This window comes from Trichoderma atroviride, chromosome 3 (assembly GCF_020647795.1).
Source record: "Trichoderma atroviride chromosome 3, complete sequence".
NCBI classification, from domain to species: Eukaryota; Fungi; Ascomycota; class Sordariomycetes; order Hypocreales; family Hypocreaceae; genus Trichoderma; species Trichoderma atroviride.
This window is the reverse complement of record NC_089402.1, coordinates 2,033,168-2,050,813: the sequence shown is the minus strand read 5'-3', so window position 1 is coordinate 2,050,813 and position 17,646 is coordinate 2,033,168. Positions and strand designations below refer to the sequence as shown.

The window sequence follows — 17,646 nt, the reverse complement described above, 5'->3', positions numbered from 1 at the left end:
AAATAAAATAAATCTTAGGCCTAGTACGCATGTTTAGATGCTATGTACATAGGTCAAGATAAGATAAAGGCAGATCGGCCTAGTGCACCCTTGTAGCTTGGGCTTTGGTAGCTACGCGCGCGTTGAGTCACTGCTTTCTATTAGCATCAACTCTTCTTCTCTACAAAGAGCACGCGGAGAGTATTGCTCAGCATGGCGCCACTCACGCATTCTGAGTCACACCCCGGCAGTGCCAAACCGAATTCACGTTCATGGACATCTCGACCTACCACTCCGCTGCGCCCCTCTTCTCGGTCATCGCTGCGCGGGTCGCTTCATCCAGCAAACAATTCAGAGAACGCATTTCCTCTCAAGAGGCTAGAGCCGGCTTTTGCCGAGCTTTCTGATGCCATGGCCGATCTCGAGGCAAACATGATGCACTTCCAGCTTATAGACGAAAGTTTGGCCAGGTTTGGTGAATCGTTTGCCAGCTTCCTTTACGGCCTTAATATGAACGCCTTTTGCGTTGACTTTCCCGAGGTGCTGCTTCTGCTACTATAATTCCAATCAAATTCAATGTAACTTGTTCTGATCTATCTTCTCTGTTTTGTCCAGACTCCCGTCCCCCAGTCGTTCAGCCGAAGCCGCCCGCATCCTGCGCAAGCCAACAACGACCCACGACCAGCACATGACGGAGAAACAACTTATATGTCCGTCGTCTCTGGATGCAGACAAACTGAAGCATTCCCTCCCTTGCTAACAGCTGTATAGGACGACCGCGACCGATGTATCGTTTGTTGAAAGTCCTCTGGAATCGACAGCGCCCAGTCTCAAGCGCAGTATACCTGCGCCACGCCAGTCCCGTTTGCCATCGGCACGAGGTAGTTCCACAAGAGGCAGAACTAACAGTCGCCGCTCCAGACGGGCCAGTGCTATTGGAAGACCTCGTGGACGAATCATCAGATGAAAGGATTTCGAGTGAAGTTCAGCGCTGATTCATAGAGTCCTTTCCCATATACCATGCCCCACGGCCCAATGAGATTTCGATTACAGTTTAAAGAGCCATCTCAACACCAGTATCCATTGTGGTATCCTCAACCAGGCCACTCTTATCCACGCTGGTGCTTTTAGACTGTCCGGATTCGTCTCGCAATTGTTTTAGCCTTGCAAGGTCGGTCAGTAAAGTAGCGAGACACTCGTGGGAATTGAGAGATTGCGGAGATCTACCTTCGCTTGTGCGGCTTTCCTCGCTCGTGGGCCGTTAAAGTTGAAGGGGCATCAAACCACCTAGAACAGGCGACGCAGTAGTTTTTGCCAAGCCCAGGAAGATCCTGAGAAAGCTTCGTGCTCTTATATTGCGTTAGGTGCTTCGCGGATCGAAGATCAGATATGATTTGATCCACATCACTTGTTGAGAATCAGTTTCAGAAGATCAGGACAATAATATTTAGATACTAATTCAGGACAGCCATACCGCGTCTTGCGCCTTGTTTTCGTGAGCGTCCGTTTGTTTCCGACTCCCATTGTGTATAGGTAGGTCACGATTAAAAGATAAGGTTATCAGCGTTGCAGGACGTGGACCTGGGAAACCGAAGAAATTTTTTTTAAATCGCCCGAGTATGTATGACACAGGGATCAGTGCAAATATGTCAAGGTTGGAATTATGCGAATATCTGCTAAGCGGCACAGCAAAAAAAAAAAAAAACCAATGTGCACCGCAAATCTGATTTCAACAATGCTTGCACAGAATAACAATTATAATACTACATGTATTTCCAAAAGGAGGCTGCATTGCTTTCTATGGCTTCGCGGTTCAGAAAATTCCATCCATGCTAAACCGTACATGACTAATCGCCATAGCCGTAGTGTCTTAGCTGCTGTTAGCGCCACAATGTTTTGGTTGTAAAAACAGTGCGTGGCGCCAACTGCTAGGATCCCAATTTTGACTCTGAGCTGTTGGGCAAAACGGGATGTTGTATCAACGTCAAGCCGGCTTGTATTCGATCAGCAAGCTAATCTACTCCTCTCAGTCAAGCTCATAGGATATCCCACGCATCCTCAGCCGCATGACAGAACTTGCTGCATGCTACACTTGCTGATAGCGAAAAATTGCTGATGGAAATCTTCTCATCAACTATTGAGTCGGCAAAAGTGTCGGCTCCTTTCGCCATGGCTCCAACGAAAACGCAAATGCTCTCCTTAGGGTTCAAAGCCTCCATGTACTCACGCACGCGAACTACTTGCGCATCAAAACTAAGAGTTACTTTCCGGCAATTTGGTGGTAAGTGATCTGTAATCGGATTCTGAATCACACGTAGAAGCTTCTCGTTTGAAGTTGTGGAGCGAATGGAGAGTCGATGTAGAAGCTGCACCATGAGGCCTGCGAATCGCTTGAAAGTCCGGGGAATGCGGACAGAGGGGGATACCTCGATCAGCACGCCTTTGGCTGTATGGATGTAAATCTGGAGTCTGCCGGCCTTGTTGATTGGTGAGTCCAGGAGGGTCAGTAGACACTGCGATAGTTAGTACGGTGTTTCCGATCTTTCAGGCCCAAATGTACGCAACCTGATGCGCGATGTCCGGCCGTGCATCGCTGATGTCACGGTTCATCTTCCGCATGACGCCTATATGCTCATCGCTGTTGAGAAGCGAGTATTTCTCCTCTCGGTGGACACCCGCACGGCTGACACCACCTTGAACGGCCTTGTACGTCTCGAGGCTAGCATTTGATAGAACGACAATCAATCGCTGGGTATCTTTATCGGTGACCGGGATAGGTGTCTTTTGCTCCGCGACCAGTTGCGGCAGAGACGGCGGTGGGAGCGACTGAGTTCCTGTAGCAGAGGCCACCGCGAGATTAGCCATTCACCCACAAAGGTGATAAGTGTTGGAAGGAATGATAATTACTGGGCCGTTTCATGCCAGCGCGACGATCGGGGGACGACATTGCCTAAATATAATTAAGTGGTATTATCTAAATACTACTAGTATGTAAGAAAATAAGTCAGAATTGATTATCGTAGCCAATGGAAAAAAAAAGAGTCAAAGGAAGGAGGTCACGTGGCTGAAATTTTCATCCCGGAGGCTGATTGCCATATTCTTACGCTAAATTACAGTACGCGGCACTGATGGCATGTATTAGAAGCCTTAAACCCTTGTGTTATTGTAGGATTTAATATGGAAATTATTGTATTCCATAAACTTACACTATGTCCCGATGCTTTGTTATGGCAGAGGCAGCTTGAGCATATTCAACCTCACATGTGTACAAGAATGTAGATAGAAGGCTACGAATACAGTGCCTATCTAGGTAGATGTACTGTATTGATTAGAGCGTCGGTGAGCTCTACCATCTGTTTCCGCAGTGTGAAGGCCGCAGTGTTTGTAGTAGTCTTCAGGTAAGTAGGTATCTATTCTGTAAATTTCAAATTCAAATGGCTGTCTTGATTATAACCGCTCACCCTCCTAACTAGTGACCTATTTAAATCGTTTATCCTTACATTCAAGATAGCTGCCACGAGTACAAATCCGCTATCCGGTATAATTTGTTGATATTCCTCCTCGCCAACAGGTATTCTGCCTCTTCTTTATTATTTACTCAGCCCGCAGTAAGGTATTGGCAAATTCTTGTTGAGCATTTTCAAACTTGTCAAGCGCGCCATTTTTGTATCAGTTTCACTGGTTATCAGCCAGTTGCAATCAGGAATGAACCTTTGCCCTCTATCGACCAAACCACTACTAGCTGAAATAACCCATGATTGTTCGTTGTGCTTCTGGAGAGAACTGCTGAAGCAATGGCATTGGGTCTACGTTTGCAGCCGTTAGAAGAGCTTTTGTTGCAGCCGCCACACGACTGGCCGTTTGTCCTTGAAGAGTCTCTGCCTCCAGGGCCTGGGCAATGAAAACGAATACTTTGCCAGCTTGGTTCATTACAGATGGGTATTGGCTATGAATCTGAGTTAGCCGGTTCTGCTCTGTCCAATTTTCTTGGGTCCATGGAATTTCCATCAATTTACTCACCGATCAATCAGCTCTGCCAAATATGCATATGCATAAGGTGCTGCTTCTTCATCGTTTGTGACTGGCAACGTGTCGATCCACTGGTTAATGGTACTTGGAACGTCCTCAAGACTGGTAGAGTTGTAGTGGAGAATCTTAGCAATGGCAGCGCAAGCATTCTCTGTCGCATACACGTTATCTTCGTTCCGAGCTTCAGGAACTTGCGTTACTTGGAAGAGAAACGGCACAGATCCGCCTAGAAATGGAGACCACGCGGCGCCGCCCCTATGTGCTGCGACACCAATACCGTACGCAGCTGCCTGGCGAATTGCTGCTGAGGCGTCTCTGCAGCCGTCAATGAGGGGCTGCTGAATGTATGTCGCGTATCGAATGCTTTGTGGGCCACAATACTCCAAAACATCGTCCATGATGCAAAGACCCCATTGGCGCTGTGTTGGATCCGGTGATGCGAGAAACCCTTCATAAGTGGGCATGAGACGTTCCCATGCTGGCAAAAACGCAATACCATGGTTCTTAAAGATGGAATGGAACGCTTTGTTCATATCAGACAGAAGCGTTTGGTCATCTTCGATTGCTATGAGAGTCTCTTCTGCTTCGTCCTCTACGTCGTCAGCAGTAGCGCCTTCTTTGGCGTCAGCTCGTTCTGCCACTCGGTCTTTATAGTCCTCCAGTGCTGAAATAGCGGAGTCGATAAAGCGATTCATGTGATCTATCGTCAGGCACTCTTTACCCAGGACTTGGACAGACTCGTAAAAGCACTGGTACATTTCTGCGAGTGTGTCGATGGCTGGCTCGGCAGTAAGCACCTCCAGTAGTCTGTCCACAGTGGCATTCCAAAGGCCGGTCAGCTCGTTTGAGGGGCTACCGTAAGCCTTCTTGTAGGAGCTGAGCAGCTGCGGTACCAGCTTAGCTGAGATATAGCGAACGGGGTCGTGAAAGAAGAAGGAAAGGCCAGGCAGCGCGATCTTCTCCATAATGTTTGCAACAAAGGGGGCAAAGGCACCCTCAAGCACTTGAGCGTAGACAACCAAGAGTTCAATGGCCATGTTTTTGTCATCCATAGTGCTAGTACGAATGCCGATCATTTTCCCTTTGAGTGGCACAAACTCCCAGCCTTCCTCTCCTTGCATCTGCTCGGCTTGCTCATCGTCATCTAATAGTTGTATGTCCGGTTTAGCCATGGCGAGTTCGAGAAGCGGCGGCATAACGTTCTCTAGGAAAGGAATGAAGTCGATGCCAAGAACACGGCACATGCGGCCCCAGCAGTGCATCAAGTACTGGGCCTGGGGGTCGTCTGCATCTGTGATATTTGTTTGGATGTGTGCCAACAGATTCACAAGGGTCATGGCATCCTGACCAAGCCTCTCTTTGCCGACAGCAAGAGCAATAAGAGTTGCGCATTCCATGGCTTTGGCCCGCAGAAGCCTGTACTCTTTCTCATTCTGATTCTGGAGCACATTTACAAGAAGAGGCATCAGAGTATCGTAATACTTTGCGAACGCCGCTTCGGCCGCATCAGCAATGGTTGCGATGGTAGATAAAGCTTGTTCCTGCACAAAGCGCTTCTCGCTTTGGAGTAGTTGGAATAAGTGTGATAGAAGCTCATCCAAGTAAGGTTCCAGGGTTGACTTCTCTGCTTCTTCACAAAAGTTGACTAGAGCAGCTGCGGCATGGGATTTCACCCGGGCCTCTGGTGAGTTTAAGACAGGGATGATTGCCTTCAAGATCCGGTCGTAGAAATCGGTTTGCATTTTGGGGGCAAAATCGGTACTCATTTGTCCCAGCGCATTGCAGCCAGCCCATCGCACACGAGGGTGCGGATCTTGAAGAGCAGGAATCACTAAATCAAGAACTTGACCAAGTTCTCCCATCATCAGGTCTCGGCAGCCTTCTGAAATGGCAGAGATAGCCATGAGAGCAGCGTGTCGGTCCCTCCATGCCATGGAAGTCATCATTCTAGGGAGCCAGTTGAATGTAGGAGCAAGAATTGTCTGCCCTCCTAGTTTATTAGCAAGGCGGTCCATGGTTTGTTCTCCAGCTACATGATTCTGGTCGCTCTCGTCTGCTTCGAGCTAGATACTTGTATTAGCAAGAAAGTTATTAGTACAAACTATTGCCGGAAAAAACTCACATCATCAGATGCCAACCATTCGGCGGCATCATCATCATCCTCGCCGAGATCAGTCATCAAGCTCAAGCATTGAGTGATCATATCCGTAGTGTAAGACGCATCTTTTCGACACATCGATGGAGCGTAATCAGCAAATGTAGCCATTAATTCCAGTGCATTTTGGCGGCAAATTGTGTCCAGTTCTTTGTCTTGGACAACAGAAATGCTGAACTGGACGAGGTTGTGAAACAGAAGCTTGAACATCTTTGGTGCTGTCTCAGCCAGATCGATGAGTGCGACCAGGGCTTTGCTTAAGTCGTCCGAATCTTGGGAATCCTTGATGGGAGGGAGAATGTTGAGCACATCGGGAATGAGAGCATAGTATTTAGATTGCCCTTTCTTGCTAATCGTCCTGAAGAAGGACGCAAAGGCATCCATAGCCGCCAATCGAACCTGCGCAAAGCTCCAGTCAGTAGGCTGCACCGCAGATCGTGAACCAAACAATGTACCTGGACAGCATCATCTTTGAAGCCTCTTTGGAAGGCTTGCAGAACCGCTTCTTCGTGCTGCTTTTCAATGATACCTGGCGTGGTAGCGAAGATTCTGTATGCGTTCTCTCGCCTTTCGGCTTCCAGAGCCTGGCTTAGTTGGAAGAGTGCTCCTAGCAGTTCGGGCCAAGAGTCATCTATCCAGCTCAGGTATTAGTATCGAAGACGAAGGAAGTTGGGCACATTATGAGGTGTGGTGACCGGGAATACTGACTGTTGTCTGTATACTGCCGCGCGACTTCAGCGACAGCGTCACTTATTTTGTTGCGAACCGCTCGATCAGCTTCGGAGCCCAAGGTTTCAAGGAGTTTCTGGCGAATGACGACGGCTTGGTCTTTCGCTAGCGAATAGAACAGATCTACGTTGTTTCCAGATTCGGCTTTTCGAGTTTTCGAGGCTATGCGCCTAAATATGACGGCCGCAAACGAACGAAGCTAGGCAGAGAAGTCAAAAAAAAAAGTTCGCAGCCCAGCAGTCGGGAGGCCGTTAAGACCTGAGGGTTAAGACTTACCGCATTGTCTGTACCGCCCTGTATCTGTTCCACGAGGCCTATTAAGAGGACCTCTGGGCGCGAATTCGTCCAGCTGTTTTGGAGGTGCTCTTCAGCCTGAGATCGGATGCTGTTATCGGAAGCCTGAAGCGCCTGCAAAAGTTGCGTGAGCTCGGCATGCACGTCTGGGGAGAGAAGAGACATGGTTGCGACGGCCAACGGACGAGAACGCCGCGCAGTTATGTCGTGAAGATTTTTGACAATCAGAACAAAAAAGAAGATCCTTATCGCGGAGCTAGCGGCAGGACAAAAAAAAAAGAGAAAAGCAGATAATACAGAAATCGAAGTTCTGTGGTGGGTGCAGGTGAGGAAGGTGGGGGAGGGGAAGGGTGTGTATAACTTCTGGGCGTGTACTAAAAAAACTACCTAGACCGCGATAGTGCCTGGGTAGTAGGTACCTAATCAGAGGAAGTAATGGGCAAAGCTGCTCAGATTGTTCAAGAGAGAGAACTACTACGGTAGCTCAACACTGACGGCCCTTGTACTTATGAAAACTCTTCAACTTAGTCTAGAAAATGCAGCGGGATCCCCAGGACACAAAGCTTTCGCATTCCAAGCACTGATCGATCTAAACTCAGTTGGAATTTACTGTGAGCCACTTGCACAAGTGAGTGGTGGTTCGAAACGGCAGTGATATCAAGTCAAGTGGACGAGATATTTGCTCGATGAACAGGGGCGCGCTGCTTCTTTCTATATTATTATTATAGCATCAATAAGACTACATGTCTAATCGCGCAAGCTTTTCCCAGTCGTTCTACTCATTCGAGGAGTTTGGCATCTACCTATCAATCAACCAATCTGTGAACCTTATTTTGTTCATGGCCTACCAGGGTAGCTAAGATCAGTGGAGCCACTGAGCTAGACAACAGCCTCTCGACGAATTGCCACTTGTAGTACCTTTCCTAGGCGGAGTACCTATGACCGCACCTAAGCTCCTAGTATTAGTATGCGACGACTTAAATGGAGCAGAAAGTATATCCGGGGGATTACGCCTCTTCCTAGTCCCATCACCTGAGAACACTGCGCATTGCTTTCGTTCCTTCGCATTTTCTCGACTGGACATTTTTCATGGAATCTTGCCTACCAACATGTAATGGATAAGGATGCGATAGCAGCGAAATCCAACATGTCTATCAATACCGATGTAGAGAGGTCTACCAAGCCAGCCGATGTTAAGTCGTCGTCGCCCTCACCACAAAGGTCACACTCGAGCTCGAGTACCAGCAGAGCGACCCATCGTCAAAGCTTTACAGAAAGCTACCGCAATCTCCCACCATCACCCCGCTATCGCCACCCTTCCCTCACTCAAGCGGCGATTCAGGATCTCGTCAATCACCCGCCTTCCACAAGCAGACACCAAAATCCCAAGTTTGTTGGCCGAGAATGGGGAGATATTACCATAGGAGAGCTTGTTTCTCCCGACGACGTAAGATGGATCGACGTCGAATGCAGCGTGGAGGAAGCGACTATGGTAAGTACCGACTGTTACCTGCGCTGTGGCTTGGTCCTTTTTTACTCATGTCGAAACCATAGATGCTGCTACATAGCCCAACCAGCGTTGTTCTCGTTAAGGATGAAACTTCAGCTTCTAATCCAACATTTTGTTTCGACTACAACGACCTGAACGCTTATCTTCTAACCGTCGTGGGACTCGCTGGACCCGACAACCACGACATCATGGTCAAGGCCCAAGGAGGAGCTCATATAGCACTTCGAGAGATTCAAAGTCTTTGTTTCAGAGACACTATCGTTAAGCTGAATTCAAACGTCAGCCTATCTCAGGCTATTGAGAAGCTCGGTAGCGGAATACACAGACTTCTGGTCACCGATGCAGCCGGGGATGTTATCGGCATTTTAAGTCAGCTCCGTATGGTGGAATTCTTCTGGAACGAGGGAATCAACTTTCCCACTATTGATCGGCTCTACCCAGCTGCGGTGCAAGAGTTGGGAATTGGCGGCCAGCCGATAATATCCGTTCAGTGAGTAGACTTTGCTTCAACAAGGTGGTTGATATTCGTGAACCATCATTAACAAGCCCACAGCGCCGATGCTCCGCTTACGGACGCTCTCTCTCTCATGTATGATGAGGGCCTCTCAAGCGTAGCCATTGTGGACAATGGACAAAATGTAGTGGGGAATATTTCAACCAAGGACGTGCGGCATTTGACAAGTTCCTCGAGCGCACATCTACTCAGTGGCTCTTGCATGAACTTCATTTCTGTTATTCTCAATGAAAGAGGCGTAGAAAAGGGACAGGATGTCTATCCCGTATTCTATGTTAGCCCTTATTCCACGTTGGCTCATACCGTCGCCAAACTGGTGGCAACCAGATCGCATCGAATGTGGGTTGTGGACTCTGTACCGCCACCATCACCTCTGCCAACACCCGCCACGCCAACGGCAACATCACAGAGCTCTGTAACGAGCGATATTGCTCCGGGAGCGATCCCATCTGCTGCCCCTGTCCTCTCGGTTCCAGCGGCTGCGATGGCTGGTGCGCTGCTGTCGGGTAAGCTGATTGGAGTTGTCTCGCTCACAGATGTCCTCAATGCGTTCGCAAAGTCTACGGGACTGCATCCCTCTGAACCGTGGGAACAGAGGGCGCGACGGCGGCGCAGCTCGAGCAGTTCCGTGCGGCACAGTGTAGAAGCGTTCCGGTCCAATAATGAAGCAAGGAGATGAGATGTGAGATTTGATCAATCAAAGACGTGCTGTACAGTGGACTGTAATGCTATTATGCGCGCAGTGGTATCGTGAACGTTGCTATTGTTGATTATCTTTTAAGAGCAATGCGATAATATATAATCAAGTGTGCGCATGCTAATCTTAACCCATGTAATAAAAAAAACCATGGCTACAATACAATGAGAATACTTTGTATCCGTGAGTGTTGCGTATCAAGACAAGAGAACACGGATTTCAGCCGATGTCCTTGAAAATCGCATAGCCGCTTCATTGTCTGTTTCATCGTCGAATTGACTTGCAACAGCCTCCTCCAATCTCTCAAAGTCGCCACAGAATCTTTCAGCAGCTTGTTCTACAATCTCTCGAGCGATCCCTGAGTCCTGGAGCCCCTTTAGCCTATCCATCGCATCCATCAATGCGGACGGGAGGAAGTCGTCCAACTCCTGGCTAGCTTGGATAACAGAAGACGGTGCTACTGAAGCAAGTGCGGCATCTTCTAGGCTATTTAGAAGCATATCCAAACCTGATTTCTGGCGAAATACAGCATGTTGGTCATTAACCAACTTAACAACATCCTGTGATATGCTGTCTCGAATTTCATTTGCTCTGAAGGTCGTGCATTCGTAGGTTTCTAGGCAAAGAGCTGCCGTGAGTTTGCAATTGACGAGGAATATCCCACTCTCAGGGTACGTCATCGGCTTCGCAATCTCTTCGCAGCCCGACATATATGGTTCAAACGCTTGTGACAATATACTTTGAACCTCACTTCCAGGGTCTGCGGACACAGACAAAGAAGATTCATAAGTCTGGAGAATGATGCCGAGCTGTTGGAAAGCATCTTGGAGGAATCGCGGGGGCTCTAGGTTGGGAGGAACTTGTTGAAATTCACCTTGAATAGATAAAATATTATCTCTCACAAGTGATCGAAATTGTCGCTTGGCTACTTTCTCTAAAGCTCCCGTACATTCTTCTAGACCGGAACCCGCGCCTAGAAGCTTCTCAAATGTAGCTCGGTAGAAACTGAGAAGCGTAGAAATTTTATAGGCAGGGATTACATCTTCGTTTGACTGAACTGCTTGCTCAACTCGCTGGCGCAGTATTCGAACAACCGGCGAGAAATTGCGATCCATTAATTGATTAAGTGCTTCAAGAACCTTAGAATCAGTATCGACAGAGACCTCATCTGAAGGGAAGTGCCAAGGCTTTTCGTTGAAGCTCGGCATTGATGGATTCAGCGCATCATCCTTTTTTAGAGTGAATAAAGTTTCGAGCGCTTCTCGCTCACCCACTGTTGCAGAATGAACCCAAGCAAACATATCACCGACATAGCGGAGCGGATCATGTGCCGTTAAATCAATTGGCCTGGTAGAAGTATCTTCTGTGCCCTGGGGCGTAATGCCTGTGAGAGCACAGTGAAAAGCCTCAGATAAAAATCGTTCTCTAGATGCCGCAAAAAAGTCAAGGCAATTTTGAAATAGAGAAGGTCGTTCAGCAAGCACTCTTAACGCTTGCCGCATGGATGGATTCACATGGGGATTTTCTAGATTCAGCGTCCTAAACTCTTGCTGAACCCATTTGTAGAGCTTTTGGAAAGCTAAATTTACATGCCCGGATGTTCGATCGATCAACTCCAAGCCAAGAGTTTGGTTTTCAAATCCCAGGAGTATGTCGCAACCAAGGGTGATCTTTTTCGCTTTCTGGAGGCAGGTGAAGAATGCATCGTCAACCGGTTTCAACGTTGACGTCAGCAAATCGATTTCGTCTTCTGTCAGTACAAAGTAGCTCTCGACGGCGCTGAGAGTTTCTTGCTTCCTCTCGATTTCCTTGTGTTGTTCAAAGAGAGATGACATATCTCGCAGAGCAGGTGAGGTCTGAGCATGTGCCAAGTCGATTTGTCGTTTGATAGCTTCGATGCGAGAATTCACTTTTTCGACAAGGCCCCGGATGAGTTTTAAGCGCTGTTCAACTTGTTACCAATTTGAATGAGCAGGTAGAATGGTCGGGGTCTAACAAACCTCTACAACACTACCCATTTCCTCGATAATTTCGCCATTGCAATCGATTGCTTCTCGTAGGAGCTCTAGTCGGAGAAGGCGCCTAGTTTTAGCACTGCCTCTTGAGAGTCGCTCATCGGCCAGGAAAATTGCGTCGCGAAAATCATTATCTGAATAAGAGGTCGAAAGTACAGATGCTACTTTTAAGACCATAAGATCAGCTCCTTTACTGCTGGAGATAGCTGGTAAGGCGGATGGTGAGCCATGTGGAAGAGTAAGGCTATTTGTATAAGCCATTGATAATAGAAGTTGAAAGGTGTTAGAATACAGCTGTGGTTGAAGATTATTATATATAATATAAACTAAAAATTAATAAAAATTAATTTTAGTTTAACTATAGTATATTAAAAAAGTAAAATATAATTATATTTATTAAAATTAAATAAAAATATTTTTTTTATTATATATATTTTATAAATATTATTTAAAATAATAATTATATTTAAATAATTTTTATAATTAAAAATATATTTAAAATAAATTATATATTAAAAAATAAAAATAAAATAATTTTTAAAAAATATTTTTTTAAAAGAAAATTAATTTATATTAATAAAATAATTAAATATAACTTATAAATAAATAATAATAATAATATTTAATAATAAATATATTTTTTAAAATTTTAATTTTATATAAATAATTAATTATTTAATTAAATAAATAAATATAAAAAGAAATTTAAAAATTTATTTATTAAATTTTATTAAATTTTAGTAAATTAATAAAAAAAGTTTTTTTAATTTTTTTTTAATTATTTTAAAAAGTTTTAATAATAATTAATAATATTAAATTATAATATAAAATTTTTATTTTTATTTTTTATATAATAAAATTTTAAATTATTATAAAATTAATTTATTAAAATTTAATTTTAATATAATTATATAAGTTTAAAATATTTATAATTATTAATAAATAAATTTAATTATATTTATAATATATTAATATTACTTAGCTAAGCTATTTTAACTTAAGTATACTTTTATATAAAAAAACTTTTAACTTTTAAATTAAAAAAACTATTTAAAAATATTAATTTTTACTAAGCTCAAATAAGAAATTAAATTTTAATTATATAAGAATTATATACTTAAATAAAATTAATTATATTTTTTTATTTTTTTATTATATTTATTATATTTATTATATTTATTATATTTATTATATTTATTATATTTATTATATTTATTATATTTATTATATTTATTATATTTATTATATTTATTATATTTATTATATTTATTATATTTATTATATTTATTATATTTATTATATTTATTATATTTATTATATTTATTATATTTATTATATTTATTATATTTATTATATTTATTATATTTATTATATTTATTATATATTTAAATATAAAAGTTATAAAATACTTTTATAATTTAATATTTAAAATATTTTTTTTTTACTTTTTTTAATAAAAAATATAAAAGTAATATAAAAATATTATTAATAAATATTAATATTTCCTCCTAGGTATAAAAAAATAAGCTACTTATTATTATAACTTATTATTAAATCTTTTTTTTAGTATTTTTTTATTATTATTATTATTTCCTTTTATTATATATTTAATATATACTAAGTGCTTTATAATATATAAATTATATTACTTATTATAACTATTTTTTTTACTAACTTATTAAAGTTTTATTTAATATTTTTTTAATTCTCTAAAGTATATAAGGCCTTTTAGTATTACTTTTCTTACCCTTTTACTTATTATATTACTATTTTCCTTCTTTAAATTTATTAATTTTAGCCTAGTTAATAGTTTACTTTTATAACTAGTTTAATTTAGTAATTATTACTATTTCTTTATTATTTTCCTTTACTATTTATTATTTATATATAATTATAATTAACTATAAGATTATTTTATTACTATAAGATTACCTTATTATATTAAATAATATAGTATTAATATTAAAGTTTTATATATTATAATAGTATTTAATAGTTAATTTCTTTTATTTTCTAAGGAACTATTAAAGCTATTTATATTTACTAGCTTTTATATAAGTAACTTTTTTATTATTTTAGTATTATATTAACTTATTAGTAAAAAACTTTATTTTTAATATAAAAACCTTATTTTAAATCTTATAAGTAATTTTAATAATCTAGTATTATTAATATTATTAAACCTAATAAAATTAAATATAATATTTTTTTTTAAATATTTTTACTTACTTAGTTATTAAACTAAGGGCTAGGTATAGTTTTTTATTATACTAGCTATTATAAGTTTTTTAAATTTATATAATTATATTAAATATAAATCTTAATAAATATTAATATTAATTATATTAAAAAAATATATAATATTTATTAAGTTTATAAGTATAATTTAATAATAATAAATTAAAATAAGCTTAAAAATATTTTAAAAAGTTTAAATAAGTAAATAAAATAATAATTATATAATAATTATTATTAGATTATATTTAATAATAAAATCTTTTATTATAATTTATAAATTAAAATATAAATTAAATTTTACTTTATATATATATTTTATTTATTTTATATAATTTAATTATAAATCTTTTATTATATTAAAAACTTATTATTATTTTAATATAAATAATTTTAAATATTTTTTAAAATAATATTAATATTTACTAGCTTTTAAAACTTTAAATATTATTTTATTATTTTAAGTTTATAAAAAATTAAATAAATAAATAAATATAAACTTAATAAATAATTATATATTAAAAATTATAAGTTTTAATAATATTATATATTTTAAATTATATTATTTTTAAAAAAATTTATATTTATTAAAAATTAATAATTAATTTTATATATAATAATATTTTATATATTTTTTCTTAAAATACTTAAAAGTTATTAAAATTAATTATATATATAAGTAATAATATATTTATTACTTTCTTTTTTATTAATTTACTTATTATAAATATATAATTTTAATTTATTACTTAAGTATTAATAAACTTAAAAAAGCTTTTTATATAAATTATATTATTATTTTAAAAAAAAAGTAATTATTAAAAGAATATTTAATATTAAAAAGTTATTTAATTATAATTATATAATATATTAAAAGTAAATAAAATTATTAAAATAATAAAAATAAAATATAATTTTTATATTTATTTTATATATTTTTATTATTAATTTCTTAACTAAAGCTATAATAAATATACTTATATATATAAGTTATATAAGTAAATATTATATTATTATTAAATATTACTTATTTTTTTTTATATTATTTTTTATTAAAAATTTACTATTATTTTTAATTTTTTTTATTAATATATTTTTTATTATATAATTAAAATATTATATTATTAAATTCTTTAATATAAATAAATATAAATTTATAAAAAACTTATTAATTATTATATATAAAAAAGCTAAAATTAATAACTTTTATTATTTAATAAACTTTTATAAGTAAGTTTTTAAAATATTTATAGTTTCTTTTATATTATTATTAATATTAAAATAATTAATTTTTAATTTATTTAAAAATTTAAAAAATTTAAAAAATATAATATTACTTATTATATTTAAAAAAATAAATTAAATTAAATTAAGTTATATTAAAAGTTATTAATTAAAATATTTACCTAGGTTATTATAAGCTTTTAAATATTAAATTTCTTTTAATTAAATATTTTTAAAATTTAAAAATAATAATTATAATTTAATAAGCTTATTAAAAAATATAAGAAAAAATATAAGAAAAAGCTTAATTAAAATTATAATGAAAAATATATTAAAAAATATAATAAAAAATATAATAAAAAATATAATAAAAATTACAATAAAAATATAATAAAAAATATAATAAAAAATATAATAAAAAATATAATAAAAAATATAATAATAATTATTATTAATATTATTTTCCTAATATATTTTATTAAATTATAAAAATATAATTTAATATTTATAAATTCTTTAAAAATATAAAAAAAACTTTAATAAAAAATAAATTAATAAAAAAATAATAATAATATAATAATAATAATATAATAATAAGTTTAAGAAAATAATAAAAAGTAATAAATATATAAGTAAAAGTAATAAAAGTAATATAAATTAAAAAAGCTTATTTAAATTTAAAATTTAATTTTTATATTAAGCTTAAAGTATAATTATATACTTAAGAATTAATATATAATAAAACTTAATTACTTAAATTTAATTATAAAATAAAAATAACTAAGAAAATTAAAATTAAATATTAATTATTTAATAATATATTTATATTTACTTATTTTTTAATATAATTATTAATTTATTAAAATTAAAAATAATAATATAATTTAAGAAAATAATATAATATAATTAAAATTATAAATATAATTATTATTTTAATAAAACTAAGTATAATAATAAAGTTTTAAATTATTTATAATACTTAAATCTCTTAAAGTTATAGAATAAAAAAAATATAAGTAAAAATAAAAAAGTTAGTTTTTAATTAAAATAAAAAAAAAAAAAAATTTAGCTTTTTTTTAATTTAAGTAAGTAAAAATAAAAGATTTAAATTCTTTTAAATAAAAAAAAAGTAATATATAATATAACTAATAAATTTAAATATAATAAAATAACTAAAGTAAATATTATAACCTAATACTTATAATTATAATAATAAGCTTATAAAGTAAGTAAAATTAAATAAACTTAAGATTAAATAACTAATTAGAAATAAATTAAAAAATAAATACTTAATTTTTTACTAAATTAATATCATAAATATTAATTTATAATTAAATTAAAAAACCTTTTCTTAATTTTATTTAAATTAATTAAATATATAAGTTTACTTTTTTATATTTATTTAAATAACTTAAATAGCTAATTATTAATATAAAATTAAATTATAATATATTTTATATTACTTATACTTTAGTAATTTTATTATTATTATTTATATTACTTATTAGGTTTTTTAATTATTTTACTAATATAAACTTAAAATTATTATTAAATTTATTTCTTAGAAATTTACTTTATATTAATTATTTAATATATAATTTATTATATACTAATAACTTTTATTTAAATAATTATTAAATTTATAAGTAATATAAAATAAAAATAAAAATATTAACTTTTAGTATTTTAAATAATAATATTAATTATAAAAGTTAAGCTTTAAGTAATTATTAATTAAATAATATTATTAAATTTAAAAATATTTTAATAAAAGCTTTTAAATAAAAATATAAGTAATATAAGTAAAAAAAATAAAATACTAAAGCTTATATAAAAAATATAAAATATATAATTTAAAACTTATATATTTAATATTAAATAAATTAATAACTTATTTAATAATATATATAAATTATTAATAACTTATAATAATAATTTAATAATTTATTAATAATAAAACCTTAGGTAACTTTTATTATAATATTTATTATAATACTTATAATAATATTAATAACTTTTATAAATAATAAATAAAAATTAAAAAAATTTTAAAAATTAAATAATTAAAAAAAATTAATAAAAATATTATTAAACTTTAATAATTTTTTAATAATTTATAAATATATTTTAAGTATTTTTACTTAAAAATATTTTTAAAAGAAATTTAAAAAAAAGTTATTAATATATAAAAATATATATTAAAAATATAATAATTAATTAATTTAAAATACTTTTTAAAAATAAAAAAAAATAACTTAGCTTAAT

The 17,646-nt window shown here is 35.1% G+C and overlaps 6 protein-coding genes across 6 annotated transcripts; 2 read left to right on the top strand and 4 right to left on the bottom strand.

Moving 5' to 3' along the window:
* Nucleotides 1-192: 192 nt before the first annotated feature.
* TrAtP1_005883 (uncharacterized protein) lies at nt 193-974 on the top strand (the record flags this gene model as incomplete). Its single annotated transcript, XM_066112899.1, has 4 exons — nt 193-519; nt 595-689; nt 751-842; nt 901-974. The coding sequence occupies 4 exons, from the start codon at nt 193-195 to the stop codon at nt 972-974; spliced, it is 588 nt and encodes a 195-aa protein (XP_065968985.1).
* Nucleotides 975-1,033: 59 nt separating this feature from the next.
* On the bottom strand, nt 1,034-1,503 carry TrAtP1_005882 (uncharacterized protein; the record flags this gene model as incomplete). Its single annotated transcript, XM_066112898.1, has 3 exons — nt 1,034-1,142; nt 1,207-1,386; nt 1,454-1,503. The coding sequence occupies 3 exons, from the start codon at nt 1,501-1,503 to the stop codon at nt 1,034-1,036; spliced, it is 339 nt and encodes a 112-aa protein (XP_065968984.1).
* Nucleotides 1,504-2,015: 512 nt separating this feature from the next.
* On the bottom strand, nt 2,016-2,926 carry TrAtP1_005881 (uncharacterized protein; the record flags this gene model as incomplete). The annotated part of the gene is made up of 3 exons (XM_014082562.2): nt 2,016-2,492; nt 2,545-2,813; nt 2,887-2,926. The coding sequence occupies 3 exons, from the start codon at nt 2,924-2,926 to the stop codon at nt 2,016-2,018; spliced, it is 786 nt and encodes a 261-aa protein (XP_013938037.1).
* Nucleotides 2,927-3,386: 460 nt separating this feature from the next.
* TrAtP1_005880 (uncharacterized protein) lies at nt 3,387-7,455 on the bottom strand. The gene is made up of 6 exons (XM_014082561.2): nt 7,169-7,455; nt 6,872-7,091; nt 6,619-6,794; nt 6,131-6,562; nt 4,000-6,071; nt 3,387-3,925 (listed from the first exon to the last, which is right to left on the bottom strand). Exons 1-6 carry the CDS (start codon nt 7,349-7,351, stop codon nt 3,718-3,720), a joined length of 3,291 nt encoding a protein of 1,096 aa, XP_013938036.2. The 5' UTR covers nt 7,352-7,455; the 3' UTR covers nt 3,387-3,717.
* An 878-nt stretch (nt 7,456-8,333) lies between these two features.
* Nucleotides 8,334-9,889, top strand: TrAtP1_005879 (uncharacterized protein; the record flags this gene model as incomplete). The annotated part of the gene is made up of 3 exons (XM_014082560.2): nt 8,334-8,678; nt 8,741-9,186; nt 9,250-9,889. 3 exons carry the CDS (start codon nt 8,334-8,336, stop codon nt 9,887-9,889), a joined length of 1,431 nt encoding a protein of 476 aa, XP_013938035.2.
* Nucleotides 9,890-10,104: 215 nt separating this feature from the next.
* On the bottom strand, nt 10,105-11,742 carry TrAtP1_005878 (uncharacterized protein; the record flags this gene model as incomplete). Its single annotated transcript, XM_014082559.2, has 1 exon — nt 10,105-11,742. One exon carries the CDS (start codon nt 11,740-11,742, stop codon nt 10,105-10,107), a length of 1,638 nt encoding a protein of 545 aa, XP_013938034.2.
* Between the last annotated feature and the right edge of the window lie 5,904 nt (nt 11,743-17,646).